Raw genomic sequence first — 17,270 nt, forward strand, 5'->3', positions numbered from 1 at the left:
CCCTCCCTCAGAGGCCAAGTTTAATTCAAGCATAAACAGATTTTCATCAGGATAAACTTTAAATCCCAGGAGAATATTTGCATGCTTCCAGACTAAAGACACACACACGCACGTGCACAAATGCAATTTTTATTTTTACAAAATTAACCCTTGCTAAATTTATGGGCCATTTTTTGACAGAAATGCATTGGGACTTGTTGAATACTGCTTTTAATGTTTCCCCCCTACATAGGTAAATCAGTTAATTTATTTTGTTTGTATCTGGGACTTGTTTGATTCCTCTTTTTCAACTTCCTCTGTAATAGAAATTCAGAGATTGATAAATGCCTACATCTGCTGGCAATTTTGAGTGGTTGGCCTTGATTCCGATGATGTTGATTGTATTTTACCTTTCTTGGGGGGGGGGGAAGAGTGCATGCATTTGCCTAGAAGAGCGCCCCCCAACCTTTTGAGCACCAGGGACCGGTTCCGTGGGGAGAGGGTTTTCTGTGGACCGGAGAGGGGCCGGTTTCGCGTGCTGCCTGCATCCTGCCGATGGGGCTTTGCTTGTTTGTGTGGACCAGTTGCTGGCATGCTGCGGCCCGGTGTTGGTCCATGGCCCGGAAGTTGGGGACCCCTAGCCCAGAATACGCCAAATCCTCCTTTATCCATATAATACAATTTTTTCTACAAGGACTGAGAATGAAGATTAAAAATTAGACTGAAATATTGTAGCTCTCCAAGGACAGAATGTTCTAAATAAAAAAATCGGGCACAGAGAGGATAGTGTTAGTTCTGCTGTGCCATTTCTGAAGATTCAAGACTCGTTCCAAGATTTATTTATTTTTTTAATTGCTTGATTTTTGTTCTTTCAGGAGAATCTGGTCTGGGCAAATCAACCCTGGTGAACAGCCTCTTCTTGACAGATCTCTACAAAGACCGAAAGCTTCTCAACGCCGAGGGTACCCATCTTATTTAGTCCTTGTGATCAACCCAATAGCGCAATTCCCATAATGTTTACAACTTGTGGATCTTAACTGTTTATTCTTGGTCGAAGCCTGGTGGGTGGGTGTCTTTGTAATCTGCGAGGATCTGATTTTTACAAAATGAGCTGGGTCATAGACCAGATCTTTCCTGGCCCAAAATTATATCGTGGAATAGCTGAAAGCCTGCTTGGGTGTAATGCAGTGGTTCTCAACCTGTGGGTCGGGACCCCATTTGGGGTCGATCGACCATTTCATGGGGGTCGCCAAGCAAGGCTGTCTGCCATTTTTTTCCCCTTTTCCGGCGGGTGCCTTACCTCCCTTGGGCTGGGCCAGCTGGTGGTCAGCCTGCTCCGTCTCTGCCGCTTGCCAGCTACGCCTCGGCCGGCGCAGGGGGCGGAACCACGCATGTGTGGCGCTCCCGGGCAGGGAACGTCCTCGACTTACGACCGGTTGGGTAGTCCTCGCCTTACGACCGGTTTAGTCCTCGACTTATGACCGGTTTAGTCCTCGACTTACGACCGGTTGGGGTCGCGGCATTAAAAAGGTTGAGAACCACTGGTGTAATGAATGAGACTTGGGAAAGATCGCGGTGCTACCCACGAATTGGTTAGTCGTGGTTAGCACTTGGAGAAGATCATGGGACTTGGAGAAGGTCACGGTGCTAACTTCCCATTGTTGTTTTTCCCTCCGTCCTTATCTTATTAAGAAAGAATAAATCAGACAGTAGAGATTGTGAAACATACTGTGGACATCGAAGAGAAAGGGGTCAAGCTGAAGTTGACCATAGTTGACACCCCAGGCTTTGGAGATGCTGTCAACAACTCAGAGTGGTGAGTCCCTCTTTTGACCGAGGTTGCTCAAAACCCACTTAATTTCAACTCATCCGTTCTCTGAGCTCCTCCTGAACCTCTCTGCGTGACCGAGAAAGACACATCTGCATCCACATTAACCAAGATTAAAACTAACCAAAGCTAACACCCTCCGGGAGGCCAACCACCAGACCTTCCATTACATTGGTCCGAGGTCTCCTGTCCGTGCAGTCAAAAATGTCACACCGATAGTCCGTGATTTACAACAGTTTGCTTTAGTGACCGCTCGTAATCACAATGGCACCGAAAACAAGTGACTTAACGAACGTTTTTTCACGCAACCGTTGCCTCATCCCCGTGATCACGTGATCAAAATTCAGACGGTTGGCAACTGGCATGTACTTAAGACGGTTGCAGTGTGTCACGTGATCCCCTTTGGCGTCCTTCTGGCGCGAAAGGTCATAAAAAGGGACCAAACTCACTTAACAACTATCTTGCTTAGCAGCAGAAACTTTGATGATGATAATAATAATAATAGTAAAGTTGGAAAGGACCTTGGAGGTCATCTAGTCCAACCCCCTGCTCAGGCAGGAAACCTTATACCATTTCAGACAAATGGCTGTCCAGTCTCTTCTTAAAAACTTCCAGTGTTGTCGGCTCAGTTGTGGTCATAAGTCAAGGACTGCCTGCATTTATTTAATTATTTTTCGCCACCGCTGATGCCGGGAACTAATTGCTTTTGTTTTCCTTGCTTCTGCTGTACAGTTGGAAGCCGATCACCGACTATGTCGACCAGCAGTTTGAACAATACTTCCGGGATGAGAGCGGCCTCAACCGGAAGAATATCCAAGACAATCGCGTTCACTGTTGCCTCTATTTTATCTCGCCGTTTGGACACGGGTAAGGCCACGATCGAACCATGGCGGCGAGTGTTGGATGCAGCTTCTACAGTTGTTATGCTGTAGGACAGGGGTCCCCAACCTTGGCCACTTTAAGACTTGTTGGACTTCAACTCCCAGAATGCCTCAGCCAGCATTGGAGACCCCTGCTGTAGGAGACGACCAGGCTGGGTTTGAGGGCGAGGTCAAATGCACCTGGAGCCTCTACACCACACCTAAGTCCACCTCCCTTGAAGCCCGTTGACTCTTATCTTGCACCAATTTGCCTTGTGTAGGTAGCATGGCAATAAAGGAGGAGATTTGTAGTTCAGAGTTGAAATGAGGGGTCCCTGTTGCTCTCTGAGCTGGGTGGTTTTCTTGCAGATGTTTCATTACCCAGCTAGGTAATATCATCCGTGCTAGAAGGAAGGGGGGTTTGCAGAATGGAAGAGAAGGAGGAGGATTGTGGGGTCCTGGGTGCTCTCTGAGCTTTCTTGCAGATGTTTCATGACCCAGCTAGGTAATATCATCAGTGCTAGAAGGAAGGGGGGTTTGCAGAATGGAGGAGGAGGAGAAGGAGGATTGTGGGGTCCTGGTGCTCTCTGAGCTTGCTTGTTTTCTTGCAGATGTTTCATGACCCAAACTAAGTAACATCATCAGTACTAGAAAGGGATGGGGTTAGGAGGAGGAGGAGGAGGAGGAGGAGGAGGAGGAGGAGGAGGAGACGACTGTGGGGTCCTTGGTGCTCTCTGAGCTTGCTTATTTTCTTGTAGACATTTCATGACGTAAACTAGATAACATCATCAGTGCTACAAGGGAGTGGAATTTATGGGAAGGAAGGAAGGAAGGAAGGAAGGAAGGAAGGAAGGAAGGAAGGAAGGAAGGAAGGAAGGAAGGAAGGAAGGAAGGAAGGAAGGACTGCTTGCTCGTTTTCTTGCTCGTTTTCTGTGGGGTCCTGGGTGGTCTCTGAACTTGCTTATTTTCTGCAGACATCTCATTACCCAAACTAGGTAACATCATCAGTGCTACAAGGGAGTGGAATTTATGGGAAGGAAGGAAGGAAGGACTGCTTCCTTGTTTTCTTGCAGACGTTTCATTACCCTAACTAGGTAGCATCATCAGTGTCAGGAAGGATTGCTATTTGCTGTTGGTTTATATTCTGGGGTCTCGCCTGTCTGGGTGGGTGGGAGCGATCTTAGGCATTCTTTGGTTGGGCTGTTTACTAATGGCTCTGTGGCACTGGGGCATTGCTTACTTGAATGTTGGTCTGAAGGTGACCTTGGAGTTGATCTAGGCTGATCTGAGTGCTGGTTGCTGGTGGGAAGGTGCTGGAGTCTTTTACTCCATGATCAGTGCTAGAAAGGAGTGGGATTAAGAGGAGGAGGAGGAGGGGGGGGAGAGGAGGAGGAGGAGGAGTAGGAGTAGGAGGACAACTGTGGGGTCCTGAGTATTCTCTGAGCTTGCTTGTTTTCTTGCAGATATTTCATGACCCAACTAGGTAACATCATCAGTGCTAGAAAGGAGTGGGATTTGTAGTACATTTTTGAACTGTGTCCTGCTTCCTGACTTCTTGAACTTGACACTAGATTTCTCTTTGTCACATCCAAGTTGCTGTCCTGTCTGGTTCTGGAATTCAGCTGGGAGGGAATTTATCTAGTACCACATCTAGCTTCGTTTCTAAGAAGCCAACCTGACGAGCTGAGATTTTGTCTTCTCGCCCCCTTTTGTGCCGCAGACTAAGGCCGGTGGATGTGGAATTCATGAAGGCGCTCCATGAAAAAGTGAACATCGTCCCCCTCATTGCGAAAGCCGATTGCCTTGTTCCCTCCGAGATCAAGAAGCTAAAAGAACGGGTGGGCAGAAAATTGCTTTTTTTCCAAAGACTGTTTTATTTTATTCCTACCTTTATGATTTGTATAAAGAGCTGACGGTGGCAAACGTACTAATTACGCCTTCCTCCTCTTATGTTCCCCACAACGACAACCCTGTGAGGTGGGCTGGGCTGAGAAAGAGGAACTGGCTGAAAGTCACCCAGTTGGCTTTCGTGGCGAAGGCGGGACTAGAACTCAGCGTCTCCTAGGGATTGGCCCAAAGTCACCCAAAGTTGGCTTTCACGGTTAAGTCAACCTTGAGCTGGTCAGGATCGAACTGCTGGCCATGGGCAGAGTCAACCTGCAGTAACTGCATTCTAACCACTGCGCTACCATGTCTCTTAGGCAAAGAATACATTGCAATGCAGGGGAGTCTAATATGATTTGAATGGTAATGTTTTTGTCAGATCCGGGAAGAGATTGATAAGTTTGGAATGAAAGTTTACCAGTTTCCCGAATGCGACTCTGACGAAGATGAAGACTTCAAGCAACAAGATAGAGAACTGAAGGTGAGCAAAACTAAGTCATTCTGAGACTCAAGTATAGATTACATTAAGGTAATCCTGCGGGAGAAGGGCGGTATATAAATTAAATTATTATTATTATTATTATTATTATTATTATTATTATTATTATTATTATTATTATTATTATTATNAATAGAATAGAATAGAATAGAATAGAATAGAATAGAATAGAATAGAATAGAATAGAATAGAATAGAATATGGAATGGAAATAGAATAGAATAGAATATGGAATGGAAATAGAATAGAATATGGAATGGAAATAGAATAGAATAGAATATGGAATGGAAATAGAATAGAATAGAATATGGAATGGAAATAGAATAGAATAGAATAGAATAGAATAGAATATGGAATGGAAATAGAATAGAATAGAATAGAATAGAATATGGAATGGAAATAGAATAGAATAGAATAGAATAGAATACGGAATGGAAATAGAATAGAATAGAATAGAATAGAATAGAATAGAATAAGGGCAGAATAGAATAAGAGCAGCTTTTCTAATGGGTGTCCAGGGTAGGCAATCTCTCTTGATTGCGGTTCTCCTAACTTCTCATCACATCTTGTGTTTGCACCAGGAGAGCGCACCCTTTGCAGTCATTGGTAGCAACACGGTGGTCGAAGCCAAGGGGCAGAGGGTCCGAGGAAGACTCTACCCCTGGGGCATTGTGGAAGGTAAGCCGTCTAGTTGACTTGAACACGGACCCTCGGAACACAAGGATCTCTTGAGCTATTTTCTTGGAGATCTAAGTGAAACTTCCAGATTTGGGAGCAACGAAGCTCTGAAGGCCAAAAGAGTCTGAAAGATTTAGTTATGAGCTTCTGCGATGGTCAATTTAGGGTTAGAACCGATGCTGGTTGATCTCGACATATTCCAATCAGGCTAGTAGATGTTCCCATTTGTCCTTTTAGAGATGGGGACTGTTAGTGGATGGAGATCTATCATGGAGGTGATGCTGTGTTTCCCCCAAAATAAGAGCGGGTCTTATATTAATTTATTAGAGCTTATTTTCCGATTAAGTCTTATTTTGGGGGATATATGTACTAAATGCGTCCATCTGGCTGACCATCTTAACTAGGGCTTATTTTTGGGGTTGGGCTTATATTACGAGCGTCCTGAAAAAAACCATGCTAGGGCTTCTTTTCCAGTTGGGTCTTATTTTCGGGGAAATACGGCAGATGAGAAGATCTCTCTGCCCGTTGTTCGTTGACTCTGGTGTCTTTCCGCTACAGACTGATTAGTGGACTCTTTTTAATGTATTGATGGGTTGAGTTGTTCACACACACACACACAACTCCAGAAAGATGTCTTTCTGCTTCCCTAGTGGAGAACCAAGCACACTGTGACTTCGTGAAGCTACGCAACATGCTGATCCGAACCCATATGCATGACCTGAAAGATGTAACTTGTGACGTTCATTATGAGAACTATCGGGCACAGTGCATCCAACAGATGACCAGGTGAGTTTCCTGATCGGTCAGATATGGACAGGTATGTCTGAGTCCGCCCTTGGCATCAACTCATGAAGGTTGGAAGGTGCACCAAGACTTAGAACAGGGGTCTTCGAACTTGGCCCGTTGATGACTTGTGGACTTCAACTCCTAGAATTCCTCAGCCAGCGTGCCTGGCTGAGGAATTCTGGGAGTTGAAGTCCACCAGTCATAAAAGGGCCAAATTTGAAGACCCCTGACTTAGAACATAGAATAATGGGGTTGGAAGGGACCTTGGAGGCCTTCAACCTCCTTCGTAGTCATAGCTGAGGCTTCAAAATGGTTTACTTTTTGACGTCGTTGCTTCAGTGAAAGCAGGGAAGAACTGAGGCTGATTTACAGAAGTGAAATTTAAATCCTCCTTTTCAGCAAACTGACTCAGGACAACCGAATAGAAAGTCCAATTCCCATCTTGCCACTTCCGACCCCAGATGCCGAGACGGAGAAGCTGATCAAGATGAAGGACGAAGAGGTGAGCTGCTGGAGATGCTGTTTTAAATACGGGTAGTCCTTGAGTTATGACCGTAATGGAATCTGCCCATTATGGTCGTAGGTCATGACTATTACCTCAATAACAGAGAAGATTTTAGCTCAGGGTTAAACTGTGGAGTCCTTGGTGCTTCTTTGAGCTTGGTGGTTTGCTTGCAGATGTTTCCCAACTAAGTAACTATCAGCCATCAACAATATTGATTAGCATCAACAGAGACGTAGAAATTAACCACCGGTAAATACTTTACCACTTTACAAGGCCTTGGAATACAGCATCCAGTTTTGGTCACCACGATGTAAAAAAGATGTTGAGACTCTAGAAAGAGTGCAGAGAAGAGCAACAAAGATGATCAGGGGACTGGAGGCTAAAACATATAAAGAACAGTTGCTGGAATTCAGTAGGTCTAGTCTAATGAAGAGAAGGTTGAGGGGGGACATGATAGCAGTCTTCCAAAATCTCAGGGGCTGCCCCAAAGAAGAGGGAGTCAAGCTATTCTCCAAAGCACCCAAAGGCAGGACAAGAAGCAACAGATGGAAACTAATCAAGGAGAGAAGCAACCTGGAACTGAGGAGAAATTTACTGACAGTTAGAATAATTAATCAGTGGAACGACATGCCTCCAGATGTTATGGGTTCTCCATCATTGGAGGTTTTCAAGAAGAGACTGGACAGCCATTTGTCTGAAATGGTATAGGATTTCCTGCCTGAGCAGGGGGTTGGACTAGATGACCTCCAAGGTCCCTTCCAACTTTATTATTATTATTATTATTATTATTATTATTATTATTATTATTATTATTATTATTATTATTATTATTATTATTATTATTATTACTACTACTACTACTACTACTACTACTACTACTACTACTACTACTACTCCAAAGACATAATAAAGCTAAGAAAACCCAAAGAGCAGAACACATTTTCTCCAGTAACCAACACCCAGATAAGCAGGGATTAACACCCGACAAACAATCAAACAGAAAACAATGCCTTAATCAAGGAATCACCAAGGAGAACACACCACCCCTACATCATCAGTGGTGGGGCAAGCAACTGTATGTAACCGTATATAAACAGGGAGCAATTCCACACTCCCTAGCACTGATAATGTTACCTAGTCAGGTAGCGAAACGTCTGCAAGCAGACCACCATAGTCAGAGAACACCAACAACTGATTTTTCTCCATTTGATTTGGATTTGCAATTGATTCGGAAAAAGCTCTTTCTCCATTCTGAACGGAACCGACTAATTTAATCTTAAAAAGGATCTGATGGGAGGATGCTATTCAATTTTACGATTCGGTTCCGAAAACCAAGCATCGATCCAGCCGTCTGGGAATCAAATTCCCCGAAAGATATTTTTAGCCCTTGCCTTAAGGGAGAGCCCTTCACAGGGCTTGGAGATGAGCGGAAGATGAATCAACAAAGTTTGGTCTTCCTTCCTTTATTTATTTTTAAACAAAAACGGTGACAACCTCCCCCCCCTTTTTTTTTTTTAACCCCTTCTTCCTTATCTCTCCGCAGCTGCGAAGAATGCAGGAGATGCTGCAGAAAATGCAACAGCAAATTCAAGAGCATTAAGACGAAACCAGGATGAAGGGAGCGACGGGGGTGTTTTGCACCACCCTTGGGTCCATCTGCCTGGGAAGCTGCTTCAGGAAATCTTTTCCTACGAACCAAACGAGCGAAGAGACTTGCGAGCGAGAGACGCCATCCCACCTTCTCCCTCCGAAGCTGTTTGAACGGCCTTGCAACATGTCCTCAAGATGGGGAAGAACCTCTGTTCTTTCAGAACAGGTGTACTAAACTCTTCTCCCGAGAGCATTCTAGTATTTAAATGAAAAATTTCTGGGGTCGTATTGAGATGTGAGGACTCTGTGAACGTGCACGTTAAATGTTTACTACTAACCACGGTGCTGTATGACTTCCTTCCTCTCCTTCTTCCTCGCCTTCTCTTCTTTCATTCCTCCCCCTCCCTTTCTTAACACCTGCCCTTTTTGTGCTGGGGAGGGGGGGGGAATGACATTCTTACGAATATCTGAACAAAATGCTTGTGAGACTTCCCAGGCAGATTTGATTTTGCTTGGGAAAAGGTTGGTTCTTTCCCTGCCTGTTTTGAGATAAGGAGCAGAAAGGTGGCTGTGTTTTTTGGGGGAAAGGCTTTGGATGGCGGTCTTCATTCCTGGTTGATTCTCCACCCTGTTCTACTCTCTGAAAAAATGCAAGGCCTTTCTGGGCAGGGTGGAAGAAGGTGTGAACTACGTTTTGTGGGTCAGAATGCAAAGTTGTGTGAGTCTTTTCTTTAAACGGCCTATCTCTCCCTAGTTGGCTGATTTTTCCAACTGACCCAAGTTTTGCATCTGTACTTTGAGAGTCTGCCTTTTGTCTTTGCACACAACTCTATATTTCCCTTTTTGCCAGACATAGAAAAAAAAAAAAAACCAGGATCCACCGATAAAGTTCTATATTGATTCTTTAAGTTGCTCGGTAGATTCTTTCCCCCAAGTAATATCTTTGCAGGGTGTCCCAATTCCCACTGGGCAGGAACAAAACTTGAACCAAGAGTTTGTTTTGGGACTCCTTTGAAGCTCAGTCATTTTTTTTTTGTTTCGATGCAAAAATACTCCCTGTATGAGAAGCTCGGTTTGTTGGTGCATCGTGGGTTTTGTAGTTTCCCCTCCCAAATAATTTTATGAAGACGTATAAATTAAATAAGAGCAAATACCGAGGATGAGCAATACGAAGAGAAAAAGGCGAAAAGAAAGCAAGTGAGCCAAAAAAAGGGAAGAAAAAAGGAAAATGGAAGGAGTAACTTCCTCATCACCCCAGCCTGTACAAAAAATTAAATTAATTCATAGCTTGTCAGCATCTCAAATACAATCTGATCTCTCTCCCCCCCCCCAATTCATCTCTTAAGAAAAAAACAAAAAAGAAACCCAGTGTACAAAAAAAAAAGGGAGGGGAAAAAAGGAAAAACAGAAAAAGAACAACTGCCCCATTACCCTAGCAAGTAAAAAAATAATAATAATTCTTAGCTTGTCAGCATCTCTAAATATAACCTAATAATCTCTCTCGTCTCCCTTTCCATAGTTCCATCTCTTAAGGGAAAAAAATATCCATAAGCTTCATCTGATGCTCCTTGTCAGCAAAAATCCAATAAGGAAAACTAATTCAAGTCCATTCCTTCTACGGCTGTGCGATCCAGAAAGTGAAGCAGCTGCTTTGAAAGGCTGCAAACAGGCTGTGTTAAATGTCCCTACGTCCCTGTATATCCCATTTTGCTTTAAAATCCAAAATGCTAAGTACTTTCCCTTCTTCCTCGTATTCTCCTCCTTTTTTTTTTCTGGCCAACTTGGTGCTGCAAAGCCTTTTTTTTGGCTTTCTGTGTTTCTCTGTTGTGTGTGTGTGTGTGTGTGTGTGTGTGTGTGTGTTTTAAGCAAGAGGAAATGATAACACATTGGCCTGTTGAAGTGAGATAAGGATCCCCTCTCCCTTCCAGAAATGCATATAACCAGCTGGATGCTTTTTTTTTTTTTAATAATAGTTTTGTGCCCTGTTGACAAAAGATACACTTATTTTTCCCCGCACCAACAAACTACTCTAAAATAAGAAATTAAGACACGCTCACACTCACATCTTCACCAAACCGTGTTACGTTCAGCATTTCACGATGTGTTGGTTTTTTTTTTCCCCCCAAGTGGAGGATCTTATTTGGAGACTGGAAAAAAACAACAACCCAAATTTGATTTCAAGTCCCTTGTCAGCCAGCACAAAATGCCATCAATAACATGACTTTCCCATTACATGTTCATTGTTTTCCTCTCCTGTCCCTTTTAGAAGTTAATAATTGCAACTGGGTTTTTTTTGGGGGGTGTGGGGGTTCTGAGCTGCTTCAAAATTCACATTTTTCTTCGTTGTGAACGAACGCAACGTGGTTCTTTCCATCTCCCCAGTGGGCAGCTGTGTCTTGGGTTAAAATCCGCTCCGCTGCAAATTCAACCAGAGGATCTTATTTGGAGACTGAAAAAACAACAACAACCCAAATTTGATTTCATTCCCAAATTAATTTGATTAGAGGAATTCTGGGAGTTGAAGTCTACCCCTCTCCAAGCCACCAAGGTTGAAGGAACACTGGTTGAAACCCAAATTGTTCAAAAACAGCATTAGTGTGCGTGTGTGTGTCTGTATGTGTGTCTTTCGGGGTGTGTGTGTGTGTGAGTCCCTAGCTACATCGCACTTTCAAGGGGAGTGTATGAAGCCTGTCCTTATGCGCTGACTTGCACCCAGGATCGGTGATCAGCCCTCCGTGCTCCCAACATCCGTGCTGTTGTTTTTTTTCTGGCCCCACTTTGCATGCCTCTATTTATTTATTTTCCTAGAAAGAAAGTAGCTTTGTGGGGAAATATTCTTCGTGCCGTGGATTTTTTTTTCTTCCTTTTTTCGGGCTGCTCCCACCCCCACCCCCCCCTCCACCCCTTTTTCCAAATGCTGATTCTGCCTTTTGTCGCTCCGGCTGCGGCCTTGCGTTCGGCTTTCCTTGGTGCATCGTTCCATTTTTTGTAAATATTTGGTGGGATATTTCGTCGTCGTGATCCGAAGACCTTTTAAAATATATCCGTTTTATTAAAATGATGATGATCCATTGGATATTAATATAATGTTTGCTACTCCCCGGACTGATCAAAAAGAAGTAAACGAAAAAAAAGCAGAACTGTGTTTCTGTTGTTGATCCGCATCCAAAAAACTGGTTTTTGAAGATCTCTTATAGGTTAGTGTGATTTTTTTTAAAAAATAATGTCGCCTTCAAAAGCAGAAGGAGAAAAGAGGAGTGGGGGTCCTTGGTCTATTCCTGTTGGTGCCCCATTCTTTTAGGGGGGATAAGATTGTCATTTGTTTGAAACGTTTCAGGCTGAGGAGCTTGGGGTTTACAGGTAGGCCCCGAATTAGACCGGTTGCTTAGCAACCATTCAAAGTTCTGAGGGGGGGGAATTTACAACCTGGATTTGAAGTTACTCCCTCCCTTCGGTCACATGACCCCATTTTACAACACTTTTGCCTTTTCTTCTGCTTTTCGGCCAGACCGCGTCCATAGTGGACCGTTGGTTTTGCTTAACGACCGTGGCGTTCACTTTACGACCACTAAGGTTGCTTAATGTCCCCTTGAAAAAAGATCGCGAAATTGACTTATCTGACAAGCAGGCTCCCTTAGGGACGTAACTTGAGAACCACCTATATTCCATTTGGTTCTGAGACTTTCAAATCTCACCCAGAGGCCAGTTATCCTTTTCGTGGCGTGTTTTTATCACAAGACGTGGCCATTTTTTTTTTGCTCTTCCTTCAGGGCAGAGTTCTAATCTGGGATGTTGGTTCCTGGGCATCTAACAGAGGAAAGGTTTGGCTGTTGTTGGCCAGAACGGTTCCCCCATCTGGGGGCAACACATTGTGAATTTGTCCTTTTTGTGGCTTGAAGTTGATCGTTGAAGGAGAGGCCGTTTCACAACGGCGGGAGCGTCTCTATAAATTTATTTAACAGAACAGAATAAAAGAGTTGGAAGGGACCTTGGAGGTTTTCTAGGGGCGGAGAAGGAGGAACGGCCTCCATATCTCCCCATTTATGGTCATGGATGGTCCAGAAGGTTGAATCTCCCTATTCCTAATCCAGAATCTTCAGCCGTGGACTATCCTGGCTTTGGGGCTGAGAGTGAGGGCTCAAAAGATCAGTGGGAATAACTATGGAGATTCTCAGTCATCCAGCTCATGATTGTCCCAAAGGTGCTTTTTTTTTTCAGGAGGCAACTGGCCTTCCTTACTTTTATTTGAAGACATTTCACCTCATTCCAGAAGCTTCTTCAGCTCTGACTGGATGGTGGGGAATGGAAGGATTTATACTCCTTGCAGACAGCTGATCATTTCCATTTTTAGAGAGCCGTTGAGGCCACTTGGAGGAAGGAATATAAATCCTTCCATTCCCCACCATCCAGTCAGAGCTGAAGAAGCTTCTTGGATGAGAAGCGAAACGTCTTCAAAGCAAAACAAGAAAGTCCAGTTGCCTCTTGAAAAAGCACCTTTTCCCTCAGAGGGAATCAATCTCTGGATCTAATAGTAGACTTGAACCTTACTCCTCATCCAAGACTTTCACCGCTACACCACACTGCCTGTTCGTTGTAACTCATTTTGACACAATTACTAACCTAAACGCTCTATCAGGTTGGTTGACGATTGCTCAAAATCAGACGTTGAATTTTTCACCCTTCTCTTCTGCCCAGTTTACCTGTTGCTCTGATACTTTCTACCCATCCATCTTGGGAGGGCTTTGATTATCTGCAAGATAAACTCATTAACATCTGGTTACCATTTGAAGTATCATTTTAGACCTTTTGAGCTGCCTTGATTCATTACTAGGGTTTGTCCGTCATACTGAACCACCATTTAAAGATAGTTGGACTAATCACCAAATTGGGTTGCAATCACACACCGTAAACATGGCTTGCAAACTACAATAGCTGGATATAGCTAGTGATAGAATCAAGATCACATGAAGTGTTAATATCACTTTATAATGCCTTGGTAAGGCCACACCTGGAATACAGCATCCAGTTTTGGTCACCACAATGTAAAAAAGATATTGAGACTCTAGAAAGAGTGCAGAGAAGAGCAACAAAGATGATCGGGGACTGGAGGCTAAGACATATGAAGAACGGTTGCTGGGATTCGGTAGGTCTAGTTTAATGAAGAGAAGGACCAGGGGTGACAGGATAGCAGGGTTCCAATATTTGAGGGGCTGCCACAAAAAAGGGGATTAACCTATTTTCCAAAGCACCAGAAGGCAGGACAAGAAGCAGCGGATGGAAACTCATCAAGGAGAGAAGCAACCTGGAACTAAGGAGAAATTTCCTGACAGTAAGAACAATTTATCAGTGGAACAACCTGCCTCCAGAAGTTGTGAACGCTCCAACACTGGATGTTTCTAAGAAGAGTTTGGACAGCCATTTGTCTGAAATGGTATAGGGTTTCCTGCCTGAGCAGGGGGTTGGACTAGATGACCTCCAAGGTCCCTTCCAACTTTATTATTATTAGTATTAGTATTAGTATTAGTAGTATTATTATTATTAGTATTATTATTAGTAGTAGTATTATTACTGGGCGTGATAATAAGCCGTGTTGGAGACAGTTTGCAAGCAGAGACATGGAAATTGTAGGGGTCCATGGGCATAGGAGTAAACCCCAGGATTCTTAAATTTCCACCTGAGATACAGTGGAATTTTCTCCTCAATATTTGCAGAATTGCATTAGTGAGCTCATGACAATGATAGAACCATCACCCCATTTCCAGAACCCATTAAACCTGGTTAGTTTAAGTCCGGTTAGCATCTTTTGGGGATGCCTCGTCCGAGGCAACTCATCAGTTTGTTTTATGGGCCAATGTCCTGCCTGCACTTGGGAAGTTGTTAAATTAATTCAGCCGTGAAGTGAATAACCAAGATGTTACACAGTTCCTGGACTCCCATCAAGAGGCTTTGTTACAACCTTGCTTGCATTTGAGCCTTTTCCAGATGTGATACTCAGAGATGCCAGTTTAAAAATAAAGTCCCCGACAGAGGGCAGCTTCCAGGGATTGCCACAGAATGACTAAGGAGAAGAAGCGTTCTTGTTATCTTTCTGGAACACACATGGAGGTTATCAACTCTATTTCTGCTGATGTTTGCTCTGCCAGTCAGTTGTCCTTCGTGTCTCATTCCAGAGAGACGCTCCAGACAGAGGTAAGTCCTCAACTGGTTTCAGTTATATGGGTGGAAACTGATCAAAGAGAGAAGCAACCTGGAATTAAGGAGAAACTTCTTGATAGTGAGGATAATTAACAGCTGGCCTCCAGAAATCGTGGGCGCTCCATCACTGGAGGTTTTTAAGAAGAGGTGCTAGACAGTCATTTGTTTGAGATGGTATAGGATCTCCTGCTTGAGCAGGGGGCTGGACTAGAACACCTCCCACGTCCCTTCCAGCTCTATTCTGATTAACTGATCTCAGATCTATTCAAGGAGAGAAGCAACCTAGAACTCCTGACAGTGAGGACCAGTGGAACAGTTTGCCTCCATAAATCCTGGGCGCTCCATCACTGGAGATTTTTAAGAAGAGACTAGACATTCACCTGTCTGAGGCGGTATAGGTTCTCCTGCTTGCGCAGAGGGCTGGACTAGAAGACCTCCAAGGTCCCTTCCAGCTTCTATTCTATTCTATTCTATTCTTCATCCTTTCTATTCTATTCTATTCTATTCTATTCTATTCTATTCTATTCTATTCTATTCTATTCTATTCTATTCTATTCTATTCTATTCTATATCCTTCCTATTCTATTCTATTCTATTCTATTCTATATCCTTTCTATTCTATTCTATTCTATTCTATTCTATTCTATTCTATTCTATTCTATTCTATTCTATTCTATCCATATTCTATTCTATTCTATTCTATTCTATTCTATTCTACCTGGGCTCTAGTTAACAATTTCTGTCTCTTTCAGAGCAGAAGATGAGTCTCGTCAGCTTCTTCTTCACCCTCGGCCTGCTGCCTCTTGTCACCCCAGATTGTCCCCGCCCTTGCCGTTGTGCCGCCAACATCATTGACTGCATGTCAACCGATCTCAGCGACGACATGATCCCCCTCTCCTTTTCCTCCTCAACCACCAAGCTCTATCTCAACAACAACTACCTGACCTTCATCCCCAAAGGCCTCTTTGACAACCTGCACCACCTCCAGGCTGTCTACCTGCGGGGGAACCCTTGGGAATGCACCTGCCACATTCTCTACCTGCGCTCCTGGCTGCAGTGGCAAGAGAATCGCACTCTGTATCGCGACGTGGTGTGTTCCAGCCCCGCCCACCTTCAAGGTCGGATTATCACCTACCTGTCCGAAGACGAGATCCTCTCTACCTGCCAGTCCTGGTACTGCGGCGTGGCTCTGGTGGCCCAGATCTGCCTCTTCGTCTTCCTCCTGGTGCAGGCCATCTTGCTCCTCCTTGTGGTTTTCTACATCTGCCGGTTCCAGCGGATAGCCAAGGAAGCCAGGAGGACAATGGTGGAGTTTTATGAGAATACGGATCCGTGGGAAAACGCTCGTAAGAGCAGCCTTGACTGATGTCTGTGGAGAGTCTCCGTCTTCCAGGTCATGGTTGTCCCAAAGCTGCTTTTTTGTTTTTTAAGGCAACTGGACTTTCTTGTTTTGTTTTGTTTTTTCCTTGTGAAGACGTTTTGTGAAGACGTTTCTTTCGTTCCAGGAAGCTGCTGCTTCAACTGAAGAAGCTTCTTGGATGAGAAGCGAAATGTCTTCCAGGAAACAAACTAAGAAAGTCCAGTTGCCTTTTGAAAAAAAAAAAAAGCACCTTTGGGACAGGATTGATGGATTGATTACGGGATAGGAATAGCCTTTCCCCCAAATTGCCTTATTTCCTGGAGAACCTTGGACCTTGGAAGATGCTTGCTTTTTCGTTCAGAAGAAGAAGAAGAAGAAGCTTCTATGCCAGGGGTCTTCAAACATGGCCCTTTGATGACTTGTGGACTTCAACTCCCAGAATTACTCAGCCAGGCACTCCCAATTCTGGGAGTTGACGTCCACAAGTCACCAAAGGGCCAAGTTTGAAGACCCCTGTTCTACGCAGAACATTTGGGATGGATAAACATAACTGTAGAACGACAAAATGGAAGAGGCTTTTTGCTGGACCACCATTTCATACTTAAACTCTGTGGACTCTTCCTATAATTGAAAAAAAAATGGTTTGGGGGCTCGTGATTGAGCCCCCTCGCGCCCAAGACTGTCTGATGCCCCCTATTATGTGCAGGTAGTCCTCGACTTACAACAATTCATTTAGTGACCATTTGAAGTTACAATTACACTGGAAAAGTAGTTTACAACTGGTCCTCGCAGTTCCACCACTGCCTTCCCATGGTCACGTAATCCACGTTTGGGCGTTCGGCAAGTGGGCATATATTTGTGACAATTGCAGCATCCCAGGCTCAAATGATCACTGTTGATGACCTTCTCAGCCATTTCTGAAAAGCCACATTCTCTTAACTGACCGCACAATTCACTTAATGACTAGTGATTCGGTTAACGGCCGCGACAAAGAAAAAGGTTGTAAAAGCGGGGGCAGCTCTTTTAACAACTGCCTTGCCTAACAAAAGTTGTGAATGCTCCAACACTGGAAGTTTTTAAGAAGAGAAAGGACAGCCCTTTGTCTGA

General features: G+C 44.0%; 2 protein-coding genes across 3 annotated transcripts in view; both read left to right on the forward strand.

The window, feature by feature from the left end:
- The window catches only part of SEPTIN5 (septin 5), a 17,728-nt gene extending 9,025 nt beyond the window's left edge, over window positions 1–8,703 (forward strand). For both annotated transcript variants that reach the window (XM_015826969.1, XM_029286353.1), the window contains exons 3-11: window positions 849–941; window positions 1,672–1,795; window positions 2,540–2,674; window positions 4,388–4,505; window positions 4,931–5,032; window positions 5,631–5,727; window positions 6,378–6,513; window positions 6,913–7,015; window positions 8,562–8,703. In XM_015826969.1, the coding sequence (XP_015682455.1) occupies window positions 849–941; window positions 1,672–1,795; window positions 2,540–2,674; window positions 4,388–4,505; window positions 4,931–5,032; window positions 5,631–5,727; window positions 6,378–6,513; window positions 6,913–7,015; window positions 8,562–8,618 (965 nt within the window). In that variant the 3' untranslated portion in view covers window positions 8,619–8,703. The remainder of the gene's footprint in view (window positions 1–848; window positions 942–1,671; window positions 1,796–2,539; window positions 2,675–4,387; window positions 4,506–4,930; window positions 5,033–5,630; window positions 5,728–6,377; window positions 6,514–6,912; window positions 7,016–8,561) is intronic.
- A 6,860-nt stretch (window positions 8,704–15,563) lies between these two features.
- LOC107297608 (platelet glycoprotein Ib beta chain-like) lies at window positions 15,564–16,172 on the forward strand. The gene has a single exon (XM_015826971.1). The coding sequence runs from the start codon at window positions 15,564–15,566 to the stop codon at window positions 16,167–16,169; it is 606 nt and encodes a 201-aa protein (XP_015682457.1). The 3' UTR covers window positions 16,170–16,172.
- Window positions 16,173–17,270: the final 1,098 nt, after the last annotated feature.

The sequence above is a fragment of the Protobothrops mucrosquamatus genome, unplaced genomic scaffold (assembly GCF_001527695.2).
Source record: "Protobothrops mucrosquamatus isolate PMUCROS unplaced genomic scaffold, P.Mucros_1.0 scaffold3411, whole genome shotgun sequence".
In the NCBI taxonomy this organism is placed as follows: domain Eukaryota; kingdom Metazoa; phylum Chordata; class Lepidosauria; order Squamata; family Viperidae; genus Protobothrops; species Protobothrops mucrosquamatus.

Bases quoted from the DNA above. Each gene is read 5' to 3' on its own strand.
- LOC107297608 (XM_015826971.1), top strand. From the start codon at position 15,564: ATGAGTCTCGTCAGCTTCTTCTTCACCCTCGGCCTGCTGCCTCTTGTC.